This window comes from Musca domestica, unplaced genomic scaffold (genome assembly GCF_030504385.1).
Source record: "Musca domestica strain aabys unplaced genomic scaffold, Musca_domestica.polishedcontigs.V.1.1 29, whole genome shotgun sequence".
Lineage (NCBI taxonomy): Eukaryota > Metazoa > Arthropoda > Insecta > Diptera > Muscidae > Musca > Musca domestica.
The window spans coordinates 3,191,760-3,218,953 of record NW_026712296.1 but is presented as its reverse complement, the minus strand read 5'-3'; the positions used below and the strand labels follow the sequence as shown (position 1 = coordinate 3,218,953).

The 27,194-nt window shown below is 35.5% G+C and overlaps 1 protein-coding gene across 1 annotated transcript in view; it reads right to left on the bottom strand.

Annotated features, from left to right (window-relative positions):
- The window catches only part of LOC101897834 (uncharacterized), a 95,666-nt gene that overhangs the window by 54,694 nt on the left and 13,778 nt on the right, over positions 1 to 27,194 (bottom strand). Inside the window, exons 2-5 of the mRNA XM_005190759.4 lie at positions 22,074 to 22,628; positions 14,459 to 14,651; positions 14,228 to 14,341; positions 13,879 to 14,053 (exon numbers count right to left, since the gene is read on the bottom strand). Coding sequence (XP_005190816.1) covers positions 13,879 to 14,053; positions 14,228 to 14,341; positions 14,459 to 14,651; positions 22,074 to 22,240 — 649 coding nt within the window. The 5' untranslated portion in view covers positions 22,241 to 22,628. The remainder of the gene's footprint in view (positions 1 to 13,878; positions 14,054 to 14,227; positions 14,342 to 14,458; positions 14,652 to 22,073; positions 22,629 to 27,194) is intronic.

The window sequence follows — 27,194 nt, the reverse complement described above, 5'->3', positions numbered from 1 at the left end:
TGTTAACCGTACCCGTATTTCTGTGGCGAAGTAGTTCTCTAAGAGTGATTTTTACATTTCTCTATCTTCCACTAGTTTAACTATATTTTAAACAAAACAAATAAAAAATCAGCTAAGGCTAAGGCCAGGTCGAACTTTTAATACCCTCCACCATTTGGAAGAAACTTGAAAAATTTCAAAAAACTTCCGTGAATAATGTCGATAAAAACATCAAAATACCGAATATCGGGAGGTACCGTTATATAGGGGCTATACGAAAACGTTGACCTGCATACAAAAACGTTTGTCATAGGCTGTAGTATATATTACGAAATTTGAAATAATTCCTGTAAATAATGTCGCTGAAATCATGAAAATACCGAATATCGGGAGGTACAGTTATATGGGTGCTATACGAAAGCGTGGACCGACTTGGCCCATTTACGAACTTATCTTGACTACTGGTAAACTATGCATGTATTCAAAAATTTAGCCTTCTATCTCAGACGGACAGACAGACCGACAGACAGAGGGACATTGCTATATCGTCTTAGAATTTTACGCTGATCCAGAATATATATACATTGAAGGTCTATTGTGCATATTTCGAGGAGTTACAAACGGAATGACAAGCTTAATATACCCTCCATACTATGGTGGAGGATATAAAAATAGGAACCCAGTTGTGATGTATACTGAAAAATCACTCTCACTCTCTGTCTCTCTTACTTTCCTTTATAGACATCAGCATCATTGCATTTTTTATCATATCGTCACGAAGTCGATCCACAATATTTCAAGAGCAACACCCTCAAATTGGTCAATCAATCAAAGAGACTATTATTGGATGGTTGCGTCGAACTTACCCGTAATATAAATCCATTTATGGGAAAAATCGAATGTATTAATAAAAGGAAAAATGGCAATCCTTGGACCTTCATCAATGTAACCGTGAACATCTGTCAACTTTCAAAAAATTTGAAAATAACAAAATTTGCAGAGAATATTATAAAAAGCACATTCCCTAACAATGTACAACGCCCATGCCCGCTTAAGAAGAACACTCTATATTGTTGGAATAATTTTACGCTCGACTCTATAAGCTTCGGCAACTATTTTCCAGAAATGAAATTTAATGCTTTCATTACGGTGCTCCATGGCCAACATCAATTTTATAAAGCATACATTTTAATCAATGTTGTTAATTAAATTGGGATTCCAAGAATAACCTATAATAAAAAGTGTCGGAGTAAAAAAAAGAGTAAACCAATATATTCCGTTTTTACTATGTTTTATTATGCGAAGTTTGAAAATACTCGAACATCGATTCCACATTTTAAGATGTTACCGGATAAGTGAACACGTTTTTATAATAAAAGAGAATAGCGGGGCTACCTAGTGCAGAGACGAAATTTGTATTGAACAGAGATCTATTTTAATACACTCCACATTAAATAAGGTAAGACAATGTTTTGAGAAATAAATAAAACATGTGGCATGTTTGAATTAGATTATGAGAGGTAACCTATACTACAAACTGATAAGCATGTAGCATATCCACATATGACATAATTATGCGTTTTTATTACCTCTCCATAAGATTTATGGCGGTGTGGTGTATTGGCATGTGTACTTTAGGTATCTCTCTCTCCCTCTTTAACAATGATGCTAAGATAGGTTAAGACATATTATCATAAGTAGTTCTTTAGAAATATTTTTATTATAAATATTTATTGCATTACAACCACTCTATGAAAAGAATGACATTTTTTATACCCATCACCATAGTATGGAGGTATATTAAGCTTGTCATTCCGTTGGAAACACCTCAAAATATACATTTTAGACCCCACAAAGTATATATGTATTCTTGATCAACATAAAATTCTATGTCCATTTAGCGATGTCCGTCTGTCGAAATGAAGTGAAACGAAATGAAGTACATTAATAAAATTTTACCCAAATTTTTATTATGACTGCATGACTTTTGGTGTTGAAAATGGACCATGTAGGCCCCCATATAACGGTACCTTCCGATATTCGGTACTTTGTTGATTTTAGCGACATTATTCATCGGAATTTCTTCAAATTTGGTATTTGAAGTTCGTCCAGGTCTTCGTATAGCCCCGGTATATCGGTACCTCCCTATATTCGGTATTTTGATGATTTTAGACATTAAATTTTAGACAAAAATTGCCTATGCAGGTCCACGGCTACGGCGGCTACCTTTGGTATTTTTAATATTTTAACAGAATTTTTAAGGGATTTGATTTTTTTTGAAAATTGCCAATTTCGTGGAGAGTATTCAAAGTTCGGCCCGGCCGAACTTACAGGATTTTTACTTGTTGTCCTTAAAACGTATCCCAGTTTAACATTGTCCTTCGAGGCGGATTGGTGACCGTAAGCGAAGTGGGACGAAACATCGTTAAGACGTTGAAGAGTTTGTCTCGATAAGGTGGATATTCTGTCGACAAGAAGAAACAATGTTGGAGTTATTTCAACTGCCGCCTGACGCTGAAGATAATCCTTATGTGTAAGAAGTTGTCAGCCTTATGAAATAGCAGAGTCAATTATCCTCTAGCAATGAAAATTAGTCGACTAACATGCTGCGTCAGAAAGAAGCAAGCAAGACTTCATAAGCTTTCCGTAGATACCCATATTGTACCGGCAGAATTGTCCTGGAAGGCACAGTTTGGTGTAAACTTGTCCTGGCGCATAGTATTGTGCTACGAGTTAATGGGTGTATGTTGCCTTACAATCTTTGGAATATAATTTAATTATGATTATATAATGCATTTTGTTAGCGTTTTTATACGATAAGTAATTAATAATCAAAAATATTAAGGAAAAACAATTTTTATGTAGCTCTGTTAAGTTAACATAGCTATGTTATTTTCTCTGTTAAATTCGTGGCTCTAGTTAAATTCGGAATTTATCGTAACGGACCTATCAAGGCAATGGAGGTTGCCTTAATATCAAACAAGTTAAAAAACATAAAGATCGGCCGAGCCGAGCTTTTAATACCCTCCACCATTAGGTAAAGAAAATATTTTTATATAAAAGTATCTGAATTCAAACGTGTAAACATATTAAAAACCCATAATGGGGGTGAGTCGGTTGTTTGGGGGCCATATCTAAACGGGAAACTCTATAGACAATTTTATATTTCAAGACTTGAAATCTTGCCGAGCAGTCTTAATTTTCGCCATATGAGTTTCTTCCACCCGAGCTCACCAAACTGAACCAAATATAGCACTACCTTTGGTGTTTCCAAACCCACCTCTTTATCACAAACCTATCACCAACAGGGACCCCATTACAAAATTTCACAATTCTAACTTCATTCGTTCACCCTAAACCAAACTGTTATACATTTAGTACAGTTTGCACACTTACTACATATTTTCAAAGTCACTTTTATATATCAGACTCTACCTGGAATCTCATACCAAATTTAAATATTTGAGTTCTATCCGTCCACATAATACCAAATGGTACAATTTTAGAAATTTAGTAGAATTTCAAAGCTTTCGAAACCTTATAATTCGAATTTCCAAAAAAAAAAAGAACTATCCTGATGGAGTGATTCTCATTCCGTTTGTCCAATACAATGTTTAGTCAATATTTAGTACATTTTAGTACTTTTCGTACCGTTTTAGTAAACATTTTCAAAAGCCCAACCTCGTGCAAAATTTCAAGATTTAGTTTCGTCTAGGCATTGATTCTCGATCAATCAATTAATCCACTACTTTTTTATGTATAGATGAAAAAATATTTTATTTTCTAATATAAATCGGAGTACATGAGATTTCAAAAACATTATCGGGGTTTCCTAAATCCATTTTTTAAAAGCTCGTTTTTTTCATTAGATTCTGAAAACACAAAATTTTCACTTGTCCTTAAGCTAAATGTTGTTTTGTGACCTTAGGCATTATCTGGTTTTGGGCAAGTTTCAGCTAATTTTGCTTCAGAACCTTGCTCGGCCAAAGGTGCGGTTGTTTCGCTCGCCTTTACTTCAACCTCTTTTTTGACACCTTCGCTTTTATTTTCTTCATTTGTTGTCACTGCTGTATTGATCTGGCCTTCAATTTTCTCTTCATCGCTCGTTGTCGATTGTTTCGTTTCTATTTCCTTTGGTTGTTCTGGGGTGGGTTTAATTTCCGCAGGAGCAGAAGAGATTTGAGAGTCATCAGGCTGTGCTTGAGGTGCTGGAGCTGGAACTGCCGAACTATCTGTATTTGGAGATGAAATATTTGTAGCAGCTTCTGGAGTTTGAGTAGTTTCTGCTTTTACTTCACCTGCTGTTGTTGACGGAGTTTCGCCTGCAGCACTGGATTCTGCATTCTGTTTGTTATCCACTGCCTCCAAAGCTTGTGTTAATAGAGATGTGACTTCAAGTTGACAGGCGTCGACAATTGTAGTGGGCAAATCGGGCGCCACTTGAGAGACAGAAATGTGTGTGTCTTGAGGTTGGGCGCCTGATTCAGTTTTAGTCTCATCTGGTAATAAACTGGGTAATGAGTCCAATGAAGCATTTTTGAACTCGGAAACCTGTGGAGTTTCTTGCTTAGGGGGTTCTGTTGGACTAATTTGGGATTCGACGTTGTTTGCCTCTGCGGATGTAGTGTTTTCCTGTGGGATTTCAGGCGTTTTCACATCTTCCACTTGGGGAGTTTGAATTAGTTCGGATTTTCGTTCTTCCCCTTTTAGAGCTTCATTTATTTCTGAATTTGGTTCCTCCGTAGTTTTCACATTTTCAATCTGAGATTGATTGTTATCATCAGACTTGGGAGCTTCAGTTGGTTTTATTTCTTCTTCAGTTGAAATGTTTTCTTTTACGGGTTCCTTTTGGGTACAGGACACTTCCTTGGGAATATCTTCTGTCTCAGAAGAAGTTTTTGTCTCAGCCGGAGATTCGACTTTAGTCTGCTCAATATTTGGCAAGCTCGGTTCACTTGATTCAACCTTAATTTCAAAAGTTTTTTCCTCAGCTGAATTTTCGGGCGATGGTTGTATTTCAGTGGTAGCTGCTGAATTATCTCCTTTTTGTTCCTCAGATTTGATTGCGGTGATCTCAACTTGAGGTTCCAATGAAGGTTTGGCTGTTTCAGAATCCTTTTCGGCCAATTGATTTTGTAAATTTTCCTCCTTAATTGCAGCACTTGTATCTTCTGCCTTTGGTTGCTGTTCCAGAGCCTCTTCACCCGCTTCGATATTTGCAGTTGGGGCATTTGTTGCTTCTGAAATTGGCTTAGATTCAGAAGACGCTGCAATTCCATCAACAACGGTAGTTTCCTGAAACACCTTTTCTCCCTTGGCCAGATCTGGGGTAGGTGGGGTTACAATGGTGTTTATCTGTGCAGGACATTCAGCAACAGCTTCCGTATTTCCGCCTTCAACTGCATTGGATGATTTAATAGTCACTTGACAAGTATCTGCAACATCATCGGCACCACAACTAACCACAACTTTATAGGTGCCAGCTTCGTCCTTTTTAATATCCTTGATAACTAAAACTATTTTATTGCCCTCCAACAGGATTTGAACACGTTCAGATTCTTCAAGTGGCTGGTCATTTCGGTAACACTTAACCTTGAAATCAGCTGGGCCAATTATTTCACCCTCAACCCGTAGTTCACTGCCTTCCAAGGCACAAATATCCTTTTGGCACAAATTTACGGTTGGCTTAAGGACTTCCATTGTTCTCAATTCAATACTGGATTTTTTTATTTAATTTATTTTTTCTTTAATTTCCAACTGTTTCAAAGTCTTGGACGTTCGTCTTTGAACTGAAATTACTTTCCTCAAATAAGTTTCTTTGAATGCAGCTGCCAGTCAATGGTGAAATTCATTTTCTTTTTTCAACTTTTCACAGAACAAAAAAAAAATATTTGATAGTGGTGTGTGGGCGCCACAACTAGATGGACTTTAATATTCTTTTTTTTTCTTGAAAATCATTTTTGTGGTAAAAAAATGGTTTTGGTGAGTTTGGTTTGGTGAATATATCAATTGGTATTTGTGGTGTGGTGAATTTCTTCGTATCGATGAATGAATGCGTAGTTGTGATACGTAAAACAAAGATGCCAATGTCCATTTGTCAAAAAGACAAAATTATGAAATAAATTTTGCCTTGCACTTCTTATGCTCGGTCATTGCTTTAGAGCATTCACCATTGAATTTTGGCTGGTATATTGGGATGCAACGAATTCAAATCAATGAAATATTGAGAAAATTATTTTAGGATTACACAGATGTGATTTTTTTCAAAGAACCATTCGGAAGACGTCGTGCTGGATAAGTAATTTTTTGTCATGGGCTGTAGTTACGATTCCGAAATTCAAATACGAAATTCGAAACAATTCCGGTGAATAATGTCTCTAATATCATCAAAATACCGAATAAAGGGAGGTGCCGTTGTATGAGGGCTATACTAAGACGTGGACCTGCATAGACAATTTCCGTTCATAGTTTGTAATACCCATTACGAACTTTAAATGCAAATGCTATGCTACAACATATACCTATATAGACAATTCTATTCCGGGGGGTAAAGTACTCAATGGGAACTCCTTTGACTGATTTGCATACTATTCCATTAAAAAATGCCGAATATCAGGGAGCACCATTGTATGGGGGCTATACCATATCGTGGACCTATATAGAAAATTCTCTTACAGGCGATAAACTCCTTGTGTAGAATTTCACAATGAACTTCTCGTGTAGAATTTCAGCCAATGCCACTAAAAATGTGGCTAAAATCATCAAAATTACGAATATCGGGAGGTAGATTAGTGCAAAATTTTAGCTTCCTATCTTCATTCGTTTTGACTCTATCGTGATTACAACAGACGGACAGACGGTTGGTCGAATAGGGCTAAATCATCTAAATCATCATACAGGGTGAGATGAAAAAACTGCAACTACAGACTGCTGTCATTTCTAAGGCACTCATCCGACAGCTGTTAAAATTATCCCAGTGACAGCTCTTTATATTGTTTACAAACGTACAAAAGCATTTTGGTGAAAATTTTCCAGAAAAAAAGTTACTCCGGATGGAATTCAAGCGTGATAGTGTGATTCCTTTATATTTGGCTGGAAAAACACAAGTGGCTATCGTGAGAGCACTCCAGCATTTAAATGTGAATAAATCTTTTGTGTCTCGTACTATCGCTCGTTTCCGTGATACTGGTAGCGTAGTCCGACGTCAAGGAAGTGGACGAAAAAAAAAACAGCAACATCAGCAGAAATGGTTCGAAAAGTAAAGCAGAGGCCGAAAAATGGCTCGTGAGCTGAACATATCGCAATATTCCATTCGGCAAATATTGAAAAATGAGCTCGGGATAAAGCCATTGAAATTCCAAAAAGTGCAAGAACTTACAACGCAACAAAAAGAAAATATACTCAAAAGAGCTCATGAGTTGCTTCGCTTGGCCGAAAGTGGTGAACTGCCGAATTCGGTTTTCTCCGATGAGAAAACATTCGTTGTCCAGCAGTTTGTAAACAACAACAAAAAAAAAATTATCGTGTTTACTTGCCAAAGAGGTCAGTTGAAAATGTACACCTTCGGCTGGGCACCAGAACTCAAGCGCCGGCCATCGTGATGGTGTGGGCCGCCATAACAGCCGAAAACATCAGAATGAAGCATTAGCATTATCGCACTCAGCACGCGCCACCCAAGAATGGTTACAAAATGAGGTTTCTCGCTTCATTTGCAGTGCACAATGGCCACCAAAATCTCCGGATACCAATACGTTGGAGTATTTTGGCAAGTAAGGTTGGCACTAAAAAATACCAAAGAGTCGATCACCTCAAGCAAGCGCTTCGCCGGGAATGGGCCAAAATACCGCAGAGCAACATTCGGGCAGCGTGCGACGGTTTCATTGACCTTTTGAATGTCATAATTCGTGCTAAAGGTGATCAATTCGAACAAATCTAAACTTATTCTAAAATTTGATGTTATTTCCGACATTATTTGCTTTCATTCAAAAACATTTAAATAATGGTAAAAATTATGGCGATTTACGCAGTTTTTTATTCTCACCCTATGTATGGGAGCTATGACTATATCTCTACCGATTTTCACAAAATTTGATTTACTTTCTTCTAGACTGAATTCACTCGTATGAGCCAAAATTCAATTCATTTGGACTGATATTGGCCATTCGATGCACAATTTATCCGAAATCGGTTGAAGTTTGAACCGATTCTCACCAATTTCAATAGGGTTCGTTCTTGGGTCAAACAAATATTTGTTTGGAAAAGTTCATCTCAATTGGATAATAAATGCGATTTGGATTTTGTTTACAAAAATGCATGAACAGACTAACGGACAGACGGATGGACATGCATAAATCGACTCAGAATGTGATTACAGGAAGATCCTCAAAAGTAACTATAACTATAATAAATGTTACCTTCTACCATGTTCTCCCCCTTCGGTTTTCCAAATTACAACTGCCTCAAAATTTCCCCCCAAACCCGTTCCACCCCATTACACCACGATTTCTCTACTTGCCAAATGTAAACATCACAAAAGACCATGAAAAATATTCGCACATAAATTCTGGATTGTTGTTTGATTCTGTGACGATTTAGAAATGTCCGCAAATTAAAAATAATAAAAATACGAAATAAAATTAGCGTCGAAAAGTGCCAAATGACAAACGTTGAGCAGCTGTATTGCGCATTTCATGCCGAATACCGAGCAAATTTGGCGCGAAATATTAAAAATCTCATCTGTATATTTCAAATTCCCAATATGACTTCAATATATTTTCAAAATATCTAATTTTTCTTTCTACTTAACAAAGAATAGATTAATTGACAAATTATTGTGAAATGGCTAAGAGTGATTGGAAATTAATTTTGTGAGGAAACGAATAATTATGTATCTGTACATACATATCTAATGCGAGATGCGGGAAATAAGGAAATGTTAACTGATTTTTATAGCATAATGCAAATTTCAGCTTGATTCTTTACCTAATTTGGCAGCCAGAAAAGTCCGAAAAGAAGAAGTTAATGTAGTCAAAGGAAGCCTCAACCCCTACACGCTTGGGTCCTCCTAATTTCCGCCATTGATTCAAGGACTACGAGAAATCTATTGATTAAAGGCCCCCTGAAGTTCTTTGTCAGATGGAAATCTGAGGCAGTTCAGTTTTATATACTGTAGACCGTCCGAGGCTCGTAAATATACAGAAAGTATCCTTGAATTCTACTGCCTATCGGGAGATTTTTTGAACTTTATAGGAAAAAAGGACATCTTGTGGCTCTTCTGTTGGTAGAGCTAGAGCTAGAGCCTTAAGTTGCTAAAAGACCTATTGGAGCTCTCACATGGATAGAAGGCCTTTGACAACCTTTATACGATTAAAAGATCTCATGAAGCTGTCTTGTTCAGTTGGGATCCCTTGTATGAACAGAAGACCACCTGTAGAACCACCTAAAACTCTTCAATAGAAGCTCTAATATAAATTCCTTATATTAATGCAGTGAAGGCATCTAAGAGCTCTCCTACTGTTAGAGAATACAAGACAGCTTTTCTGTAGATAGAGGACCGACTGGAGCTCTTGTACAGATATAAGATCTCAGGGAGTCTTTTTTACAAATAAAAAAGCCTCAAAAGCTCTCATATGGATAGAAGAATACCGGATTTCTTTTATGGGTAGAACTGAAGATAAAAAACATCAAAATCATCAATATATTGATCATAATACGTTGGGTCCTGTTCTAACGGACACATAACTTAATATCTTGTTGGTCGATATTATGAATGTTTCAGTCTAACGAACTCGCTTTTGACATTTAAGGATTTCGGATATATTTCTGAAAAGTTATTATATAGGCCATCTGTTTGGCGTTTCCATGCTGAGGAGAATCTCCAATGTAAGAGCATCATTAAATATAGTTCAAATCCCAAATCAGGAGGCACCATTTTTTTCTTATTTTCTCTTATTTGGGAAAATTTTCCTTATAGAGCCTGCAGAAAATCTTTAAATAATCTCATAAAATCATACAAAAATTCATCCTCCTCAAATTCTAAGAAAGTTCATGTTTGAATACTCTCCAAGAAATGGGCATTTGGATACTCCACAAACCCTAAAAAATCCCAAAATCTTTAGCCAGCTTCAAAAAATTCTTAAAAATCCACCTTTGGGTCTGGTTGATCTTGAGAACTTAATTGTTTTGATACTTCAAAAATCCCTTAGAATTTGGGAGGCCTTAAAAAATCATTAAAAAAATCGGGTTTGTATCCTCTGAAAAGTCTTTACAAAACCACGCCAAAAATTCTTTAAAAAAATCCTTTATTGTATCCAACCACAAATCATAAAAAAGAATCCAATTTGGCTGTTAAAAAAAAATCTTTAAAAATTCTAATTTTGGTTTCTTTTAAAAATCCAATTAAAAATCTTCAAAAAGTCTATAAAAATATTTAGCAATTCCAAAAAATCCATCCATCCAATCCATCTGTTTCTTAAAAATCGTAGATGGAAATTACACTTGTGAATGTTTCAAAGATCCTTAAAAAGTCCTTGTTTGTTTTGCTTCAAAAATCATTAAAAACCATCGAGTTCTCAAAAAATGTTTCCTTAGTTCCAAGTTTGGTTATTCTTAAAATCCATAAAAAACCAAAATACTTAAAAAACACGATGAAACTCAAAAACCTTTAAACCATGAAGGTTTGGGTCAGGCCATTGATTCAAAATAATCCACCACTTCGGTCTTCCCAACCCAATCCTTCAAAATTCAGGCTAGGGTCCACATAAAAAATCTTTTTACATGTTTGGCAGGGCTCAAAAATAGAAAATCATTTGAAATTCAACCTTAAGTTCTCCCAAAAACATTTTAATATCCATTCTGCGCCTTCGAAAATCCTTAAAAAAAAAGTTACTTTGTGTCCTTAAAAACTCCATGTATAGGTCCTCCAAAAATTCTTAAAAATTTTGCATTGAGTCTTTAAAGACTATGTTCATGTCCTCCCAAAAAAAATAATTTAAAATTGTTGGGAGCGAACCTTTTTTAAAAATACAGGATTGGTCCGGCCAAAGATTCTAAAAAGCGCAAGCTTTGGTCCTTGCAAATATCCTTAAAAATTCTTGGTTTGAAGGTTTAAAAAGTTAACAAATGGGCCTTCACAATGCACAGTGGTCGAGGTCGTATGGGAACAGCGGCCAAAAATACTTTCAGTGCAAATATCAATATGAATCTTTGGTTATGGCACCTTGATGGGATAAAAATAAAAAATGTGACAAAATGGATATGGTCGATGCATGTTTTGGCATGGTCCCCTTACAACGTACCTCCAGAATAAGGTTGTTTGCCAATTCTTGTCACATTTCTACACCAGATTGTAATGTGATTTGACATTTTGCGTTCTAAGGAGTTAAAAATAATCTTACTGAAAATTATTCGGAACGGCCCGCCTCTACCTGCGGGTCCCCCCTGTAAAGATAAATCCAAAAATAGAAGTATTTTTTATATAAATCAATTCCAATTTTGATTTTTTGTAAACAAAATAAAGTAACAATTCAATAAAAAAATTAAATCAAAGTTAAATTTTGCACAAATAATTTGTTTGGCCCAAGGCCCGATTGAAATTGTAGATAATCGGTCAAAATTTAGGTATAGCTCCCATATATATTTTCATCCAATTTGCCTTATATTGTGCACCAAACTTGTATCAGCATAAATAGTATGGAATACGTACGACCAGATTTTACCTGAAAATAAGTATGTTCATCCAATTTGTTATTTTTGTCCTCCGCAGCCGTAATATGAACTCTGTAACAACGATATATGGGGAAATATATCAAATATAACTCAGAAATACCCTTGCTAAATTTTATCGAGATCGGTTAATATTTGCCTTTTATTGTGCATCAAACGTGTATTATTAGCCCAAATGGAATGGAATTTGGTACTTACGGCCAAATTGAGTCTGGAAACCAGTATGTCAAATTTGGTGGAAATCGATTCAGATATAGCTATAGCTCCCATACATATTGTTCATCCGATTTGTTGAATTTGCTCTACATAGCCGTAATACAGCTCAGAAATACCTTTTATCGAGTTCGGTTCAGATTTAGATATAGCTCTCATATATATCTATCCGATTTCAAGATAATTATGCACCAACAAACAAATTTAAACTCGACAAATTTAGTAGAAATCGATTCAGAGGAGGATATTACTCCCATATATTAGTTTCCTTGGACTTTTTATTATTACTATAATAGTAGTTGGTATGATTAAATTCTCACAAATTAAAACCTTTATTTGTTATGTGAGGCTCTACGAAATATGCAAAGTGGTGTAGAGTAACATGAAGTCGGCCCCGCCCAACTTTAAGACTTTCTTTACTGGTTAGTGTTTGGTAACGTTCGCTGTCCCGTTATAAAAGGGTCAGAGCTCAGAAGAAGACGGTTAATAAGATCTGTGTTTGTTGAAACACGAGACTTTTTTCGGGTATGATTTAGTCATAACTTTTTTATATCTTTGTTTCTAGACTCCACGGTCTCCTCCTATAATTATCTAATCTATAAAATGACAAATTTTTAAAGTCCGGTGCATGTATTAAAATTCTATGAACTGTGGGTGGAAGATAGTGCCAAGGATATCTATTTGTTAACTCTTTAGCAATTTTCAGTGCAAAGGCCTTAAATTTTTCGGCATCAGAATCAGAAGACAATGCTTGCAGCATTATTGAACACCCTTCAGTTACATCCTTATCAATCATATTCTATTCTATATTCTATATATTCTATATCACTAGCACCATAGAACTGACAAAATTGCAGCGAATTCACTTCAGTATATTGGGCATAACATACAAATCTGACAAAATCTGAAAGTTAAATTAGCACTTTTAGAATCTTAGGGCCATTTCTAATGGCGTGAAAAAAATCACATTGGAGGATTCAGGGGGGAAAACAATTAAAACTTTACATGAAATCCAATTTTATTTTCAAAATTAATCTTAAAGGCAACTCAGATCACTCACATCCTCTATATTATACACAACTACTAAACACACAAATTACTGCACTAAAAATAAGTCAATACCTTGCTTTTCAATAATAATGCCAAGATTTGTCGTTTTAAAATGTATTTAATTTTGTAATACAGTTCTATTTTTACTCCACTTTTTCCCTGATCCCACTGAAAAAAGCAACTTACTACATTTTCTCTTTTTTGATGCTATTCTCGAAGTGGGCCGTTAGAATGAAGTCAAGATAATTATGTTTTCTAAAAAGCTTAACCCCTTAAGAGTGCAGGTGTACACATTTGACAATGAATATCTGATTTTCATTTTTTGAATTTTGGCCAATGGCAGCGACCACTGTGCAATGGCTACAAAGGGCATATATCGTTTGATACGTTGTATCAGAAATTGATTTCTTGAGTGCGAGCTTCTCGAACAGACCAAAAACATGTTTTCGCCATTAACCATTTTTAATATATGTATTAAAAAAAAAAAGTTATAATTTTTAACACATTAAGCCAGAAATCAGGTTTGTAAAACGAAAGACTTAAGACACAAACACCATAGGGAATGCAACAAAATAAGACATAAAAATTTTAAAAATATTTTTTTAACGGAAATTATGTTCTATTCTTAGCTTCAACTAAAGTAAAATTGAACGAAAATTCAATTAACAGCCAAGTTAGGTCATTAGACCAAAACGAGCCATTTAAGTTAATTGGGTTTCCACAATCCGCTCTCAAAAAAAAAAAATGAAGAAAAGAATATCCGTTTCACTGGCATAGCCACAAAAAAAAACAACAACAAGACAACTGTGTTGTAATGGCCAAACAACAAAACACCAAGTCATATAAATAATTACAAAATTTAATAATACGAGACGTGAAAATAGCCAGCAATGTTGTTATTGTTGCACTTACCCATCGCAATGACCGTTTCAATGTTGCACTGCACTGTCGCATGCTGTTGGGCATTTTTCTTAAGCTCTACATCCGCTTCCGTTGGCCGTATTGATTTATTGCCCTGCAATAGTTTGTGATAATTTTCCATGGATTTCAGACAGTCGTCATAAAATTTAATGAACTCTTCCACGGACTGATGAGAAGGGGGAAAACGAAAAAACACACAAAATGATTTTGACACATTTATTTGGAAAACAAAAATATTAATAACACAACGTAAATTATGACACACACTTGAACAGACGCATGTATGTATGTAGGTCATTATCATCATTACGAACATACAAAAATCCATTGGATAGCTTACCTTCCTCTGCTGCAGCCACACATCATAATTGAATTGTAATGTTCCCCCCAGCTCCTCGGGCAGTGAAGACAAATCAAAGAATTTCGTTAAACGGGCCTTTGACAAGACAATGGGCTGGGTATACAAAAAGAAACAACAGAAATAAAATTTAAGACATATGATCAAGGCAAAATTCAAAAATTTTGAATTTAAATTTACATAGAATTTAAAAAAAAATTGTCTAATTCTTACCTCTCCCTTCCCTTGGCCTTTGGTACAGGTCTCAACATGTTTCTCCCAGAATCCCTCGGATTTGACTAGATATAGACTGACTTTTAGCCCCTCGAATAGATTATAAATGTAACGGGCATGTTGACGCGTTATCCGGGCCGTTGTCTTCTGGGCATCAACAATGACGGCTATGCCTTTTTGCAAAATGACGTCACTAAAAAAACACATGTCAAAGAATTGACAAAATAGAAAATAAATCATCAATCAATCAATCATTTATTTATTTGTTTTTTTTTTTTTTTTTCTATTCTTTCAGGTCTGTAACCTTAATTAACTTGTCTTTGATTAATCTCATCTTGAGAGGCATGTGAGTGGAGCCATGACACAAAACCCTAAGGCGTTCTAAAGTTTTTGTTAATAGTATCTAATAGGTGTTTGCTAAAGGTTGTATTAGCAATAGTGTATTTTTTTCAATTTAAAAAAAAAAACTCCACGTTTAGATGTTATGTAAATTAGGCCAACATTTCTTAGAATTGTTTCACGTTGACGCTTAAAAATTTCTCTCGAAAAGATTTTTGATTGCCAAAGTATTGATAAAATTAAATATTTTTCTAAGAAATGCCTATATTTATACCCTACACCACATAGTGGTAAGGGTATTATGTCTTTTTGCATTTGTTTGTAACATGGAGAAGGAAGCAAGATAGACCCATAGTTACTTTTGAGCATCTCCATAGAATCACTTTCTAAGTTGATTTTTGCATGTCAGTCCGTCTGTCTGTCATCCGTCCGTCTGTCCATGTATTCTTGTGAACAAAATGCAGGTCGCATTTATTATCCGATTGAGATGAAATTTTCTAAACAACATTTGTTTGGCCCAAGGACGAACTCTATTGAAATTGGAGATAATCGGTAAAAATTTAGATATAGCTCCCATATATATCTTCGCCCGATTTGCCTTTTATTTTGCACCAAACGTGTAATATCAGCCCGAATAGTATGGAATTTTGCACATACAACCAAATTAGGCCTGAAAATAAGTATGCCAAATTTGATCGAAATCGGTTCAGATATAGCAATAGCTCCCATATATACTGTTCATCCGATTTGTTATTTTTGTCCTCCGCAGCCGTAATATGCACTCTGTAACAACAATATTTTGGGAAATATATCAAATGCAGCTCAGAAATACATTTGCCAAATTCTAATCGAAATCGGTTCAGATTTGGATATAGCTCACATATATAACTTCGTCCGATTTATATTTTATTGTACACCAAACGTCTAATATTTGCCAAATGGGATGGAATTTGAGTCTAGAAGCTAGTATGCCAAATTTGGTGAAGATGGGTTCAGAAATACCTATAGCTCCCATATATATTGTTCATCCGATTTGTTGTATTTGTTACCCACAGCCGTAATATGCACTTCGTAACAACGATATTCAGGGAAATACATCAAATACAGCTCAGAAATATCTTTGCCAAATTTTATCGAAATCGGTTCAGATTTAGATATAGCTCTTTATGTAATTTCAAATTAATTTTGCACCAAATGGACAATACAAGTCCGAATTTAAAAGATACAAATGCTTCGGCATATTTAGTCCTTTGAATTTTAAATTATAATTATAATCATAGCGTGTATGATTAAATTCTCGCATAAAAATTTAAAATTGTTATGTGGAGCTCTACTAATTTAGCAACGTGGTGTAGGGTATCATAAAGTCGGCCCCGTCCGACTTTATGACTTTCTTTACTGTTTTTTAATAAAAAAAAAAAAAAACAAATTAAAAAGTTAAACAAAGGTTTTGCCGACTGATGTATACCCTCAGCGTCTGTTTATAAAAATATATTTTGACATGGTTTCAAAGGAAAGGGGTCAACGTTGTCCATTTCGTATCTGACCTTAGTCTGATATAAACGTGCCAAATTTGGGCTATAACGACTACTTCATTCACCTTTACATGAGAAATGTAATAATTTTTGAAAATTAGGAAATGTGTGTGAGATACTAAGTATAATGGACGAGAGTACTCCACTTCATTTAGTTTTTAAAAAAATATTGTAATGAGTATCTTAAATTTATTTCTTTGTTTAATCCAGTTTTAAACCTTTTGTGGGGGGAGGGGTGGTACCAGAAAGAGTGAACAGATGAATTATTTATTCACATCAGATCAGATCAGAACAGATCAGGTTACCAAATTTTAAAAGAGTCGCTGTTTTGCAAATTTTAAGAGATATAAGTATTGAAAATTGTAACCCTTTGTGGGAAGGTACCAGAAGGAGTGGTCTGATAAATTTCATCTTCACACCAGATCTTGTGCTAATAGATATATTGGAATGTGTGAAATTTGAATAGAATCGGAGAATGCTGTTTATTCAAAATGTTGAACTTTTGTGGATGAGGTACCAACAGGAGTGGACAGAAAATTTCCATGTTCACACCAGGTCTTGTGTTAGCAAAAATATTGGAATGTGCCAAGTTAGACAATAATCGGATGCTCATTTCACGTTTTATGAGCTTCATAGTTATTCAAAATGTTAACACCTTTGTGGGGAAGGTACCAGAAGGAGTAGACTGATATATTTCATCTTCACACCAGGTCTTGAGTTAGTAGAAATATGGGAATGTGTAAAATTTGGAGGGAATCGGATGTTTACTTCGCTTACTTTATAAGCGTAAAATTTTGACCCTGTGTGGGGATGTACAATAAGGAGTGGACCGATATATTCCATCTTCACACCAGGTCTTGAATTAGTAGAAATATTTGGAGGAAATTGGATGCTTATTTCAGATTTTAAGTAAACTTGCAAAAAAATTCAAAATTCCACTTACGAGTCTATAAGTACTAAAATTACGTTGCCGAATACTAAATATTAAACTTATATTTAACCTTATATTGCTCAAACCAAAATTACTCGTAGTTAAAGAAAGCAAAGAAGCAGTACTTCCACCAAATGGAATGAATTTGAAAATTTTCATAAAAAATTCTTAAGAATGTAGAATATAGGGTGTAACCATTATATTAAGATCCATACGAAAACGTGGATGTGCATAGACAATTTATGTCATAGCCATTATAGTATTCAAAAACGAAACTTGAAACAGTTCCTGTGAATAATGCCGCAAAGACATCAAAATGCCGAATATAGAGAGGTACCGTTATATGGGGAACTGTAACTGCATAGACAATTTTCTCTCTAAGACTGTAGTATCCATAAGGAAATTCAAATACGAAATTTTAAGCAATTCCGGTGAATAATGTAGTCAAAATTATGAAAATATCGAATATAGGTAGGTACCGACATATGGAGGTCTGTGCGGAGATGTGGACCTGCATAGGCAATTTTCTGTCACAGGTTGTAGTACTCATTACGAAGTGTAAATACGAAATTTGAAACCATTCTAGTGAATAATGTAGTCAAAATTATCGAATATAGGTAGGTACCCATATAGGGGGGCTATATGAAGACCTGAAACTGCTTAGACAATTTTATGTCGCAAGCTTTAGTACCCATTACGAAGTGCAAGTACGAAATTCGAAACAATTCCGCGGAATAATGTAGCTTAAATCACCGAAATACTGAATATAGGGAGGTACCGATATAGGGGGGGGGGTGTGTTTTGCCAAGGCGTAGACCTGCATGGACATTGCGAAATTTGAAACCATTCCGGTGAATAATCTCAATTCCGGTGTATATTAATGTCGTTTAGTACTTTTCGTTCACTGCATAGTACGGATTTCCAAATCCCCCTTCTTATCTATATATTATACTCCAGTATTCGCAAATCTAGTTCCACACCCATATAGGGGGGGCTATACGAAGACGTGAATCTGCTTAGACAAATTTATGTCGAAAGCTGTAGTACCAACTACAACGTACAAGTACGAAATTTGAAACAATTCCGCTGAATAATGTGGCATAAATCACGAAAATACTGAATATAGGGAGGTACCGATATAGGGGTGTTGTGCCAAGATGTAGACCTGCATAGACATTTCGAAATTTGAAACCATTCCGGTGAACAATGTCGCTAAAATCAGCAAAATATCGAATGCGGGGAAGCAACATTATATGGGGCTATACGAAGACCTGGACTTGCATAGGCAATTTTCCGTAGTACTCATTACTAACTTTAAATAAGAAATTTTAAATAATTCCGGTGTAGATAAAATCATCAAAATATCACTAAATCAACATAAAATTTTACCCTCCATACATAGTATATAAAAAAACTCCCTTGTTATTAATGGTTATTTTTTTAGCTGTTAACAACTCTTATTTTTATTGAATTTTATTACTCGACGGGAGGCCAACACATTTTCATTAATTTCTGATATTATTCATGCTATTTAATTTTCAAATACAACAATTTTACGACTTTAAAGTATTTAGAATAACTTTCCAAACTAAAGTAGGCAAAACAAAATGTGGCCCCTATTTAAAGTGCGTCTTGGGCACAGCATGAAGTGGTGGTTGCGATGTTATTACTATCAGCGGATTAAAACTGGTTGTAAACCAAGTCATCAGCAACGTTTTTTTGATTTTTTAACAGTAGTTGATGGAAGATTTTTTATTTCCTACAATCTAATCGTTATCAATGAGTAAATGAAGGAAGTAATAAAATTAATTTAAATTTATGTTTTATAACACATATTCGAGGTTGAGGTTCATAGGAATTTTAGGTGGTGGTGTATCAATAAATCTTTCAGTACTGTTATATGGGGTCCATATTCATTTTTCAAATTTAATTCTTAATTTTCATTTTTCAAATTTGGGTAGGCAAATTTAGTCTCAAAATCCACCTCCATATATAAACATTACACTCATATATTAATCGTCTTACAAAAACGCGCAACTTCATTTATTATACCCTCCATCATTCCATAGCTTTGTCATTCCGTTTGTAACTCTTCGAAATGTTCATAATACACCCTACAATGTTCAAATATTCTGGATCAGCGTACAATTCTAAGACGATCTAGCGATGTCCGTCTGTCTGTTGCAATCACGAACGAATCGAGATAGATGGCTTAAATTTTGCATATATGCTTAATTTACCAGTAGGCAGGTTAAGTTCGTAAATGGACAATGTCGGTCTTCGTTTTCGTATAGCCCCCATATAACAATACCTCCCGATATTCTAATTTTCACCAAATTTAAAATACTTCCTTAAAGGCTGAATTCGATCACCTGGGCCAAAAATACGCTCCATTTGGGCAGGTATTAAATATATGTTGCACAACAAACGCTGAATCGTATAATGATATATATGGGAGCTACAGCCATATCTGAACCGATTTTCACCAAATTTGATAAGATTTGGACTAGGGTTAACCATTTGGTGCACAATAAACGCAAAATCAGGTAATGATATATATGAGGTATATATATCCAAATCTGAACCGATTTCGATAAAATCTATATCTGATATCTGGTACAAATTATCATTGTTGAAATACTTGCTTCTAGGCTGAATTCGGCTGGATGTGCCGAAATTCATCCCATCCGAACGAATATTGTACATATGACACACAATAAAATGGAATTCGGACGAAGATATATATAGCAGCTGTATCTAAATGTTGCCCGACTATCATCAATTGCAAATTTTCATCTAAATCTGATAACAAATGAGACCTGTACTTTGTTTACAACAAGTTAAAAAGTATCAGTCGGTATTGCCGCCAGAGATATACCCTCAGCCTATGTTCGATTATCTAAATATATTTTGACTAGTGTTAAGGTTATTCAAACGTTTGACCCTCTATGGAGCAGATCCCGAAGGAATGGGCCAATATTGCCCATTTCCTATCGGACCCAAAAGTATGATATAAATATTTCGACAGATGTGCCAAGTCTAAATGGAATCGGATGTTAGTTTGGCGATTTATGAGCTTCATAGGTACTCAAAATTTCAATATTTTGGGGGGAGGTACCAGAAGGAGTGGACCGATGTATTCCCCCTTCACACCAGACCATGGGTTAATACAAATATTAGGATGTGTGAAATTTGAAGACAATCGGAATTTTACATCACATTTTATGATAGTTGTAATTATTCAAAATTTTGACCATTTGTGGGGGAGGTACACCTGTCCTAGCACTGACGCAAATATTAGGATTTGCAAAGTCGGAGCGAATTCGGATTAGCCTTTCTCTTTCTGTGCAAAAAATATGTTTTTTTTTTTTTTGAAAATTTCGACCTTTTGTGGGGGAGGTACCAGAAGGAGTGGGCCGATATTGTTCATCTTAACACCAGACCTTGGGTTCGTATAAATATTGGGATGTGTGAAATTTGAAGACAATCGGACTTTTACATCACATTTTATGAGAGTTGTAATTATTCAAAATTTTGACCATTTCTGGGGGGAGGTACTTGATGGAGTGGACCGATATTGTCCATTTCCGCACCTGACCTAGTACTGACGCAAATTTTAGGATATGCAAAGTTGGATCAGAATCGGATTATCCTTTCTCTTTCTGTGCAAAATATATATTTTTTGAACATTTCGACCTTTTGTGGGGGAGGTACCAGATGGAGTGGACCGATATTGTTCATCTTAACACCAGACCTTGGGTTAATACAAATATTGGGATGTGTGAAATTTGAAGACAATCGGACTCTTACATCACATTTTATGAGAGTTGTAATTATTCAAAAATTTGACCATTTGTGGGGGAGGTACTTGATGGAGTGAACCGATATTGTCCATTTTCACACCTGTCCTAGCACTGACGCAAATATTAGGATTTGTAAAGTTGGAGCAAATTCGGATTATCCTTTCTCTTTCTGTGCAAAAAATATATTTTTTGAAAATTTCGACCTTTTGTGGGGGAGGTACCAGAAGAAGTGGACCGATATTGCCCATCTCCGAACTCGATCTAAGTTTGACAAAAATATTACGATGTAGTCAATTTGGACCAAATCGGATACTCCCTTCGAGAGTTATCGTGCGCACCAGCCAGACAGACAGACAGACGGACGGACATCGCTAGATCGACTCCAAATGTTCTGAAACGGATTTGGTTCAAAGAGACCTAGGGTCTAAAACCGTTATTTCGACTAGGCACATTTTGGCCGTATCAAATGATATATACCCTCTGTAGCCATATGGCTGAGGGTATAAAAATACATAGATACATAAGTCGTCTCAGAATGTGATTCTATGAAGATCATTGATTGGAATTATGGGTCTATTTCTTTCTAAAGGCGCAAAAACAAATAACCCTATACCACAGTGTGGCGTAGGGTATACAAAAACTTTGCAAAGGAAAAACTCCCGCAGAAAAAAATAGACAAATACGTCAAACTTTAAGCTGGCGTTCCCGAGTCCAATATAGAATTTTTAATCAGGCTCACTATTTTTAGGCTGTTTATATTTTTAAATATTTTCTTTCTAACCACTGTTCCCATGCAACATTACAAACTTTTAATCGAACCACAATTTATGTAAATATGCAAAACCCCAATTTTACGATTAACTATTAACCACTAGCTGTTGTTGTTGTGGCCGTTGGCTCAAATTTGTATAATGAGTGATAAATGCTATTTTATTATTACCAACCCACCAATCAACACGAAAGGTATGTATATGTATGAGTATACATGTGTATGAATTCCAACTTACCTCAGCGAGCGTCGCAAATAGGCGGCGGATAGTTCCAAACATTTGCGCTGCCAGCTCTGAAGATCGTTGATTACATTGACAATGAAAATGATTTTGCCATCGCGATCAAAACTTCCCGGCAAATAGGCTGTGCGACTCTGCAAGGCGTTTAAGACATCTTCTTCCATCTTCGCGAGGCAGCAGCAGCAACAGCTGTCGTAGAAGCATCAATAGCCAACTTTTTTCTAGCAATACTGCTGCTTCTTCTTGGATTTTATGATTAAGGCCTGAGTTGATTTTTCTTCTTCTTCTCTGGATTTTAATGAAGATTGCTGTAGTTGTTGTTGTTTCAACTTAGTTTTCTTTTTATATGGAATCACTAGCAATTACACACTATTTACCAGTGCCACTGGTTTCACCACACTTCTGGGTTGTCGTCGTTGGACTAAATTTGTTGTCGGCTGGTCTTCTCGACTCGAGACAGACTGGTTGGACCGCAAGTGTTTTTTTTTTGCCGCTGTACCGCATCCACGGCTATGACATTTATCCGCCGCAATAGCAGCAACAACACAGAACCTGCAAACGTTGAGAAGAACGTTTAATTGTAATAAATCAGGAAGTTTCCCGCTATACGGTTAGTACTGACGGTGGTGATCATGCGAAGCGGGTTTTCATGGTTATGAATAGCTCTATTTGTAATTTGTTGTTGTAATATTTTTAATGGAAAATCTTGTTATTCATTGTTGTTGTGGTCATTATTTTTTGTTGCTGGAATGCATTTTCCATCAAACACGTTTGTCAGGTTAGGAATTTTTTTATTATTTATTTTACGCACTTTTTTTGAGGACAAATATTTTTTTAGTTGTTGTCTTCGATCCATAAGCACTATTTTTACTTACATACATGCAAACATATAGATGTCTATGACAGATGCTGTTCTGCGTTGCATTGAAGTTTTAGAGGTTTGTTAATGTCTGTCGATAATATTCAAAAAGGAATATGATTTTTTTATTTTGAAGTTTGATACAAATGTTTTTCGTAGGCTATATTGATGGAAATTTTCGTTGTAAAAGCAATCATTAATTCCCAATTAACATAAGGCTAGTTGAAATAGCCAGATTTTTGGCTATTTCTATTTGCGTTTTTATTTTTGTACAAAAATATTAAAACAATGACATTAAAGGCGACGTTGAAAAACGAAAATTAGTGAAAACAAATTGCAAGTTTAAAATGTAATGATAACATTTGCCGCCACAAACTCGCTTAGTATAAATCAGAACTCAGGAAAAAACAGAAGTAAATTGAAACCAATTTTAGCATAACTTCCAACACTCGACATGTTTAGCGGTGCTTCCCATAACAAATGTGCGTGGTATAGATGGATGCTATTTACAGATTAAATGTTTAAATCGGGGGGAATTAAATCTGAACCGATTTCGACGAAATTTTGGAAATGTATTTCCAGACTATATATCTTAAATTGACTATCATTATTTTGGAGTGCCTACTACGGCATGGGTAAGCTTTAATATTAATTCGGGTAAAAAATGTATGTGGGCGATTTAGCTATTTCTGACCTATTTTTTGGTGTAATTGTATGCATATATCTATGTATCATATATCTATATAGCATATATCCAAATCGCACCTGGTTCAACAAGGTTCGTCGTTAAAACAAACAATTGAACTAAGATACAATTTTATCTCAATGGGACAAAAAATGCTACCTGCGACAAGTCGGTTTTGCCGACAGATGTATACCCTCAGCCAATGTTCCATTATTTAAAAATATTTTGACTTCTGTTATGATTATTCTAATGTTTAACCCCTTATGCAGTAGGTTCCGAAGAAATGGGCCAATATTGGTCATTTCGTATCGGACCTAATAAATATGATATAAATATTTCGACGTGCTAGGTTTGGACTGTGTTATGTTGGTGGAAATATTGGGATGCACCAAGTCTTGAATGGAATCCGATGTCAATGTCGCTTTTTATGAGCTTCATGGATATTCAAAATTTTGAGCCTTTGTGGGGGAGGTACCAGAAGGAGTGGACCGATATATCCCATCTTCCCAACGGATCTTTTGTTAGTGGAAATAATCGGATGTGTGAAACATAAAAACTCTGATGCTTATTTCGAATTTTATAAACGTTTTCGTTATTGAAAACTTTGACCCTTTGTGGTACCAGAAGGAATAGTCCGATCTCTACCGTTTTTTAACAGATCCTGTGTTGATAGAAATATTCAGATGTGCAATGTCTAAATGGAATTCGATGTTAATTTCGCGTTTTATGAGCTTAATGGATATTCAAAATTTCGAACTTTTGTGGAGCAGGGACTAGAAGGAGTGGACGATATATTCCATCTTAACACCAGATCTTGGGTTAATATAAATATTGGGATGTGTGAAATTTGAAGACAATCGGACTCTTACATCACATTTTATGAGAGTTGTAATTATTCAAAATTTTGACCATTTGTGGGGGAGGTACTTGATGGACTGGACCGATATTGTCCGTTTGCACACCTGACCTAGCACTGCCGCAAATATTAGGATTTGCAAAGTTGGAGCAAAATCGAATTATCCTTTCTCTTTCTGCGCAGAAAATATATTTCTTGAAAATTTCGACCTTTTGTGGGGGAGGTACCAGAAGGAGTATATAGATATTGCCCATCTCCAAACTTGATCAAAGTTTGACAAAAATATTACGATGTACCAAGTTTGGACCAAATCGGATACTCCCTTCGAGAGTTATCGTGCGCACCAGCCAGCCAGACAGACAGACGGACGGACGGATTTGGTCCAAAGAGACCTAGGGTCTAAAACCGTTATTTCGACTAGGTACGTTTTGACCGTATCAAATGATATATACCCTCTGTAGCCATATGGCTGAGGGTATAAAAATCACCTATATTTTCCAATTATTTATTCAAACTGTTGATCCTTTATAGGGGAAGCTCCGAAGAAGTGGGACAATAAATGAGCTTGAAAAGAATCGCTGACTTGTGGGAGAGGAACCAGAAGGGGTGGGCCGATATATATCATCTAGACATCAGAACTTGTGTTAGTAGAAATATTGGAATGTGCGAAGTTTAGAAAGAAGTAGATGTTTATTTCACATTTTATGGGAGATAAAATTATTCAACATTTTGGCCCGTTGTAGTGAAGGTACCAGGATGAGTGGACCTATATCTACCAGATTTATTACGATCTACCAAGTTTGGATCAAATTCGGACGAACATCCCTAGATCGGCTCCAAATGTCCTGAAACGGATTTGTTCTAAAGTCCGTTATTTTGATGGGGTTGGTTTTGGCCGTATCAAATAATATATACCCCATGTCGCCATATGACTGAGGGTATAACAAATTAAAAATAGGTAAGTTCGGCGAGTCAAAAAATTTAATACCCTCCATCATTTTAAAGAAATTTGGAAAATGTAGAAAAAATCCCTTGACAAATACCGCTAGCAATTTAAAAAATATCCGAACATCATGTGTTACAATTATATGGGTCTATACGAAAACGTGTACCTCTACAGCCAATTATCTGGCAGAGAAGATGGTTCCTTTTGCGAACTCCTAATACCAATTTTCATATAATTCTGTTGAAAAGTTTAGCTAAAATCATCAAAATACTGAATACAGGGAGGTACCGTTATATGGGATCTAGAACATATAGTTCATTAAATCTCTTGCGAATATTTCTATATTAATTAAATATACATCCATTTTACGGTGAAGGGCATAGAAATATTACCATATACAACCGATACTTCCTTCAAAGGCAGACCCTTGTCCAAGTCTAGACCGCAATCAAATTTCCTGTAACATATTTCGTCTAAACAGACATGTAATTTTAGATCAACATTTCAATAAAACTGTTTTATCTCCAACGGTTATACATACGCCTCAGCAGCAAAAGGGCAAGTATTTAAAGGGCTTAAAAATCCTTCAGCTAGTTTTTATGCGAAACAAGCCGTACATTTAAAAAATATGTAGAACCACTGTTCGAAAAAGGTTTATTATTTCGAATTTTAAATACCTTAAATTGGAATACTCCACCCTTAGTCCTGGTTTAGACTAGTCAAATTTGCTGTCGGAATTTTTTATAGCTCTTATTTGAATTTCTATTTTGCATTTATGCAAGGCAATTTTCCTTTTCATCATTGCCTTTTCTGTCATTTTTATACCCTCCACCATAGTATGGAGGGTAAATTTAGTTTGCCATTCCGTTTGTAACACCTCGAAATATGCATTTTAAATCCCACAAAGTATCCCTCTGTGGAAATCACTCTAGCTTCCGAACGAATTGAAGTAGAAAAGTATTGAAAATGGGCCATGTATATCCACGTTTTTGGTGTAGCCCCCATATAACGGTTCCTCCCGATATTCAGTATTTTGATGATTTTAGCGACATTATTCACCGGAATTGTTTCAAATTTGGTTTTTGAAGTTCGTAATGGATGCTACAGCCTAAGATAAAAAATTGTCTGTGCAGGTCCACGTCTTCGTATAGCCCCATATTAGGTACCTCTCGATGTTCGGTATTATGATGATTTTAGTTACATTATTTACCAATTTTTTTTAAGTTTCGTATTTGAATATTATAGTGGCTTATGTCAAATGTTACCTATGCAGGTCCATGTGTTAATTTTAAGATTACAACAGAATTTTTAAGGGATTTTATTGTTTTTGAGAATTGCTAAATTCGTTCCAAATGGTGGAGGGTATTAAAAGATCGACCCTGCTTTTTTACATGTTAATTATATTTTTGTAAAAAATTAAAACATAAAAGGAATTGCCAGTAAGAGCATTTTTTCCAATCCCCTTACCAAACAAAGAATTGCTACCCGAAAACTTGCCTAATATCAATTCGGACTTAATTTTGACTGATAAAGCTTTTATGAGTTTGGGATTAACTTCAACATCTATCACGACCCACTCTCATAAACTTATCACATTTTTGGTCTGTTGGCTTTTTTCTATAAAATAGTAGTTGTCAATTACAGTTACAACAAAATGTGCATCGCAATCAGGTGAGTAAGTGTGTATATGTATTTGTAAAATTGTCAATGTTGGTATGTCCATGCCATGCACTAAGCCTGGCATACTTCTTCGGACAGCCAGAGTGCAGACA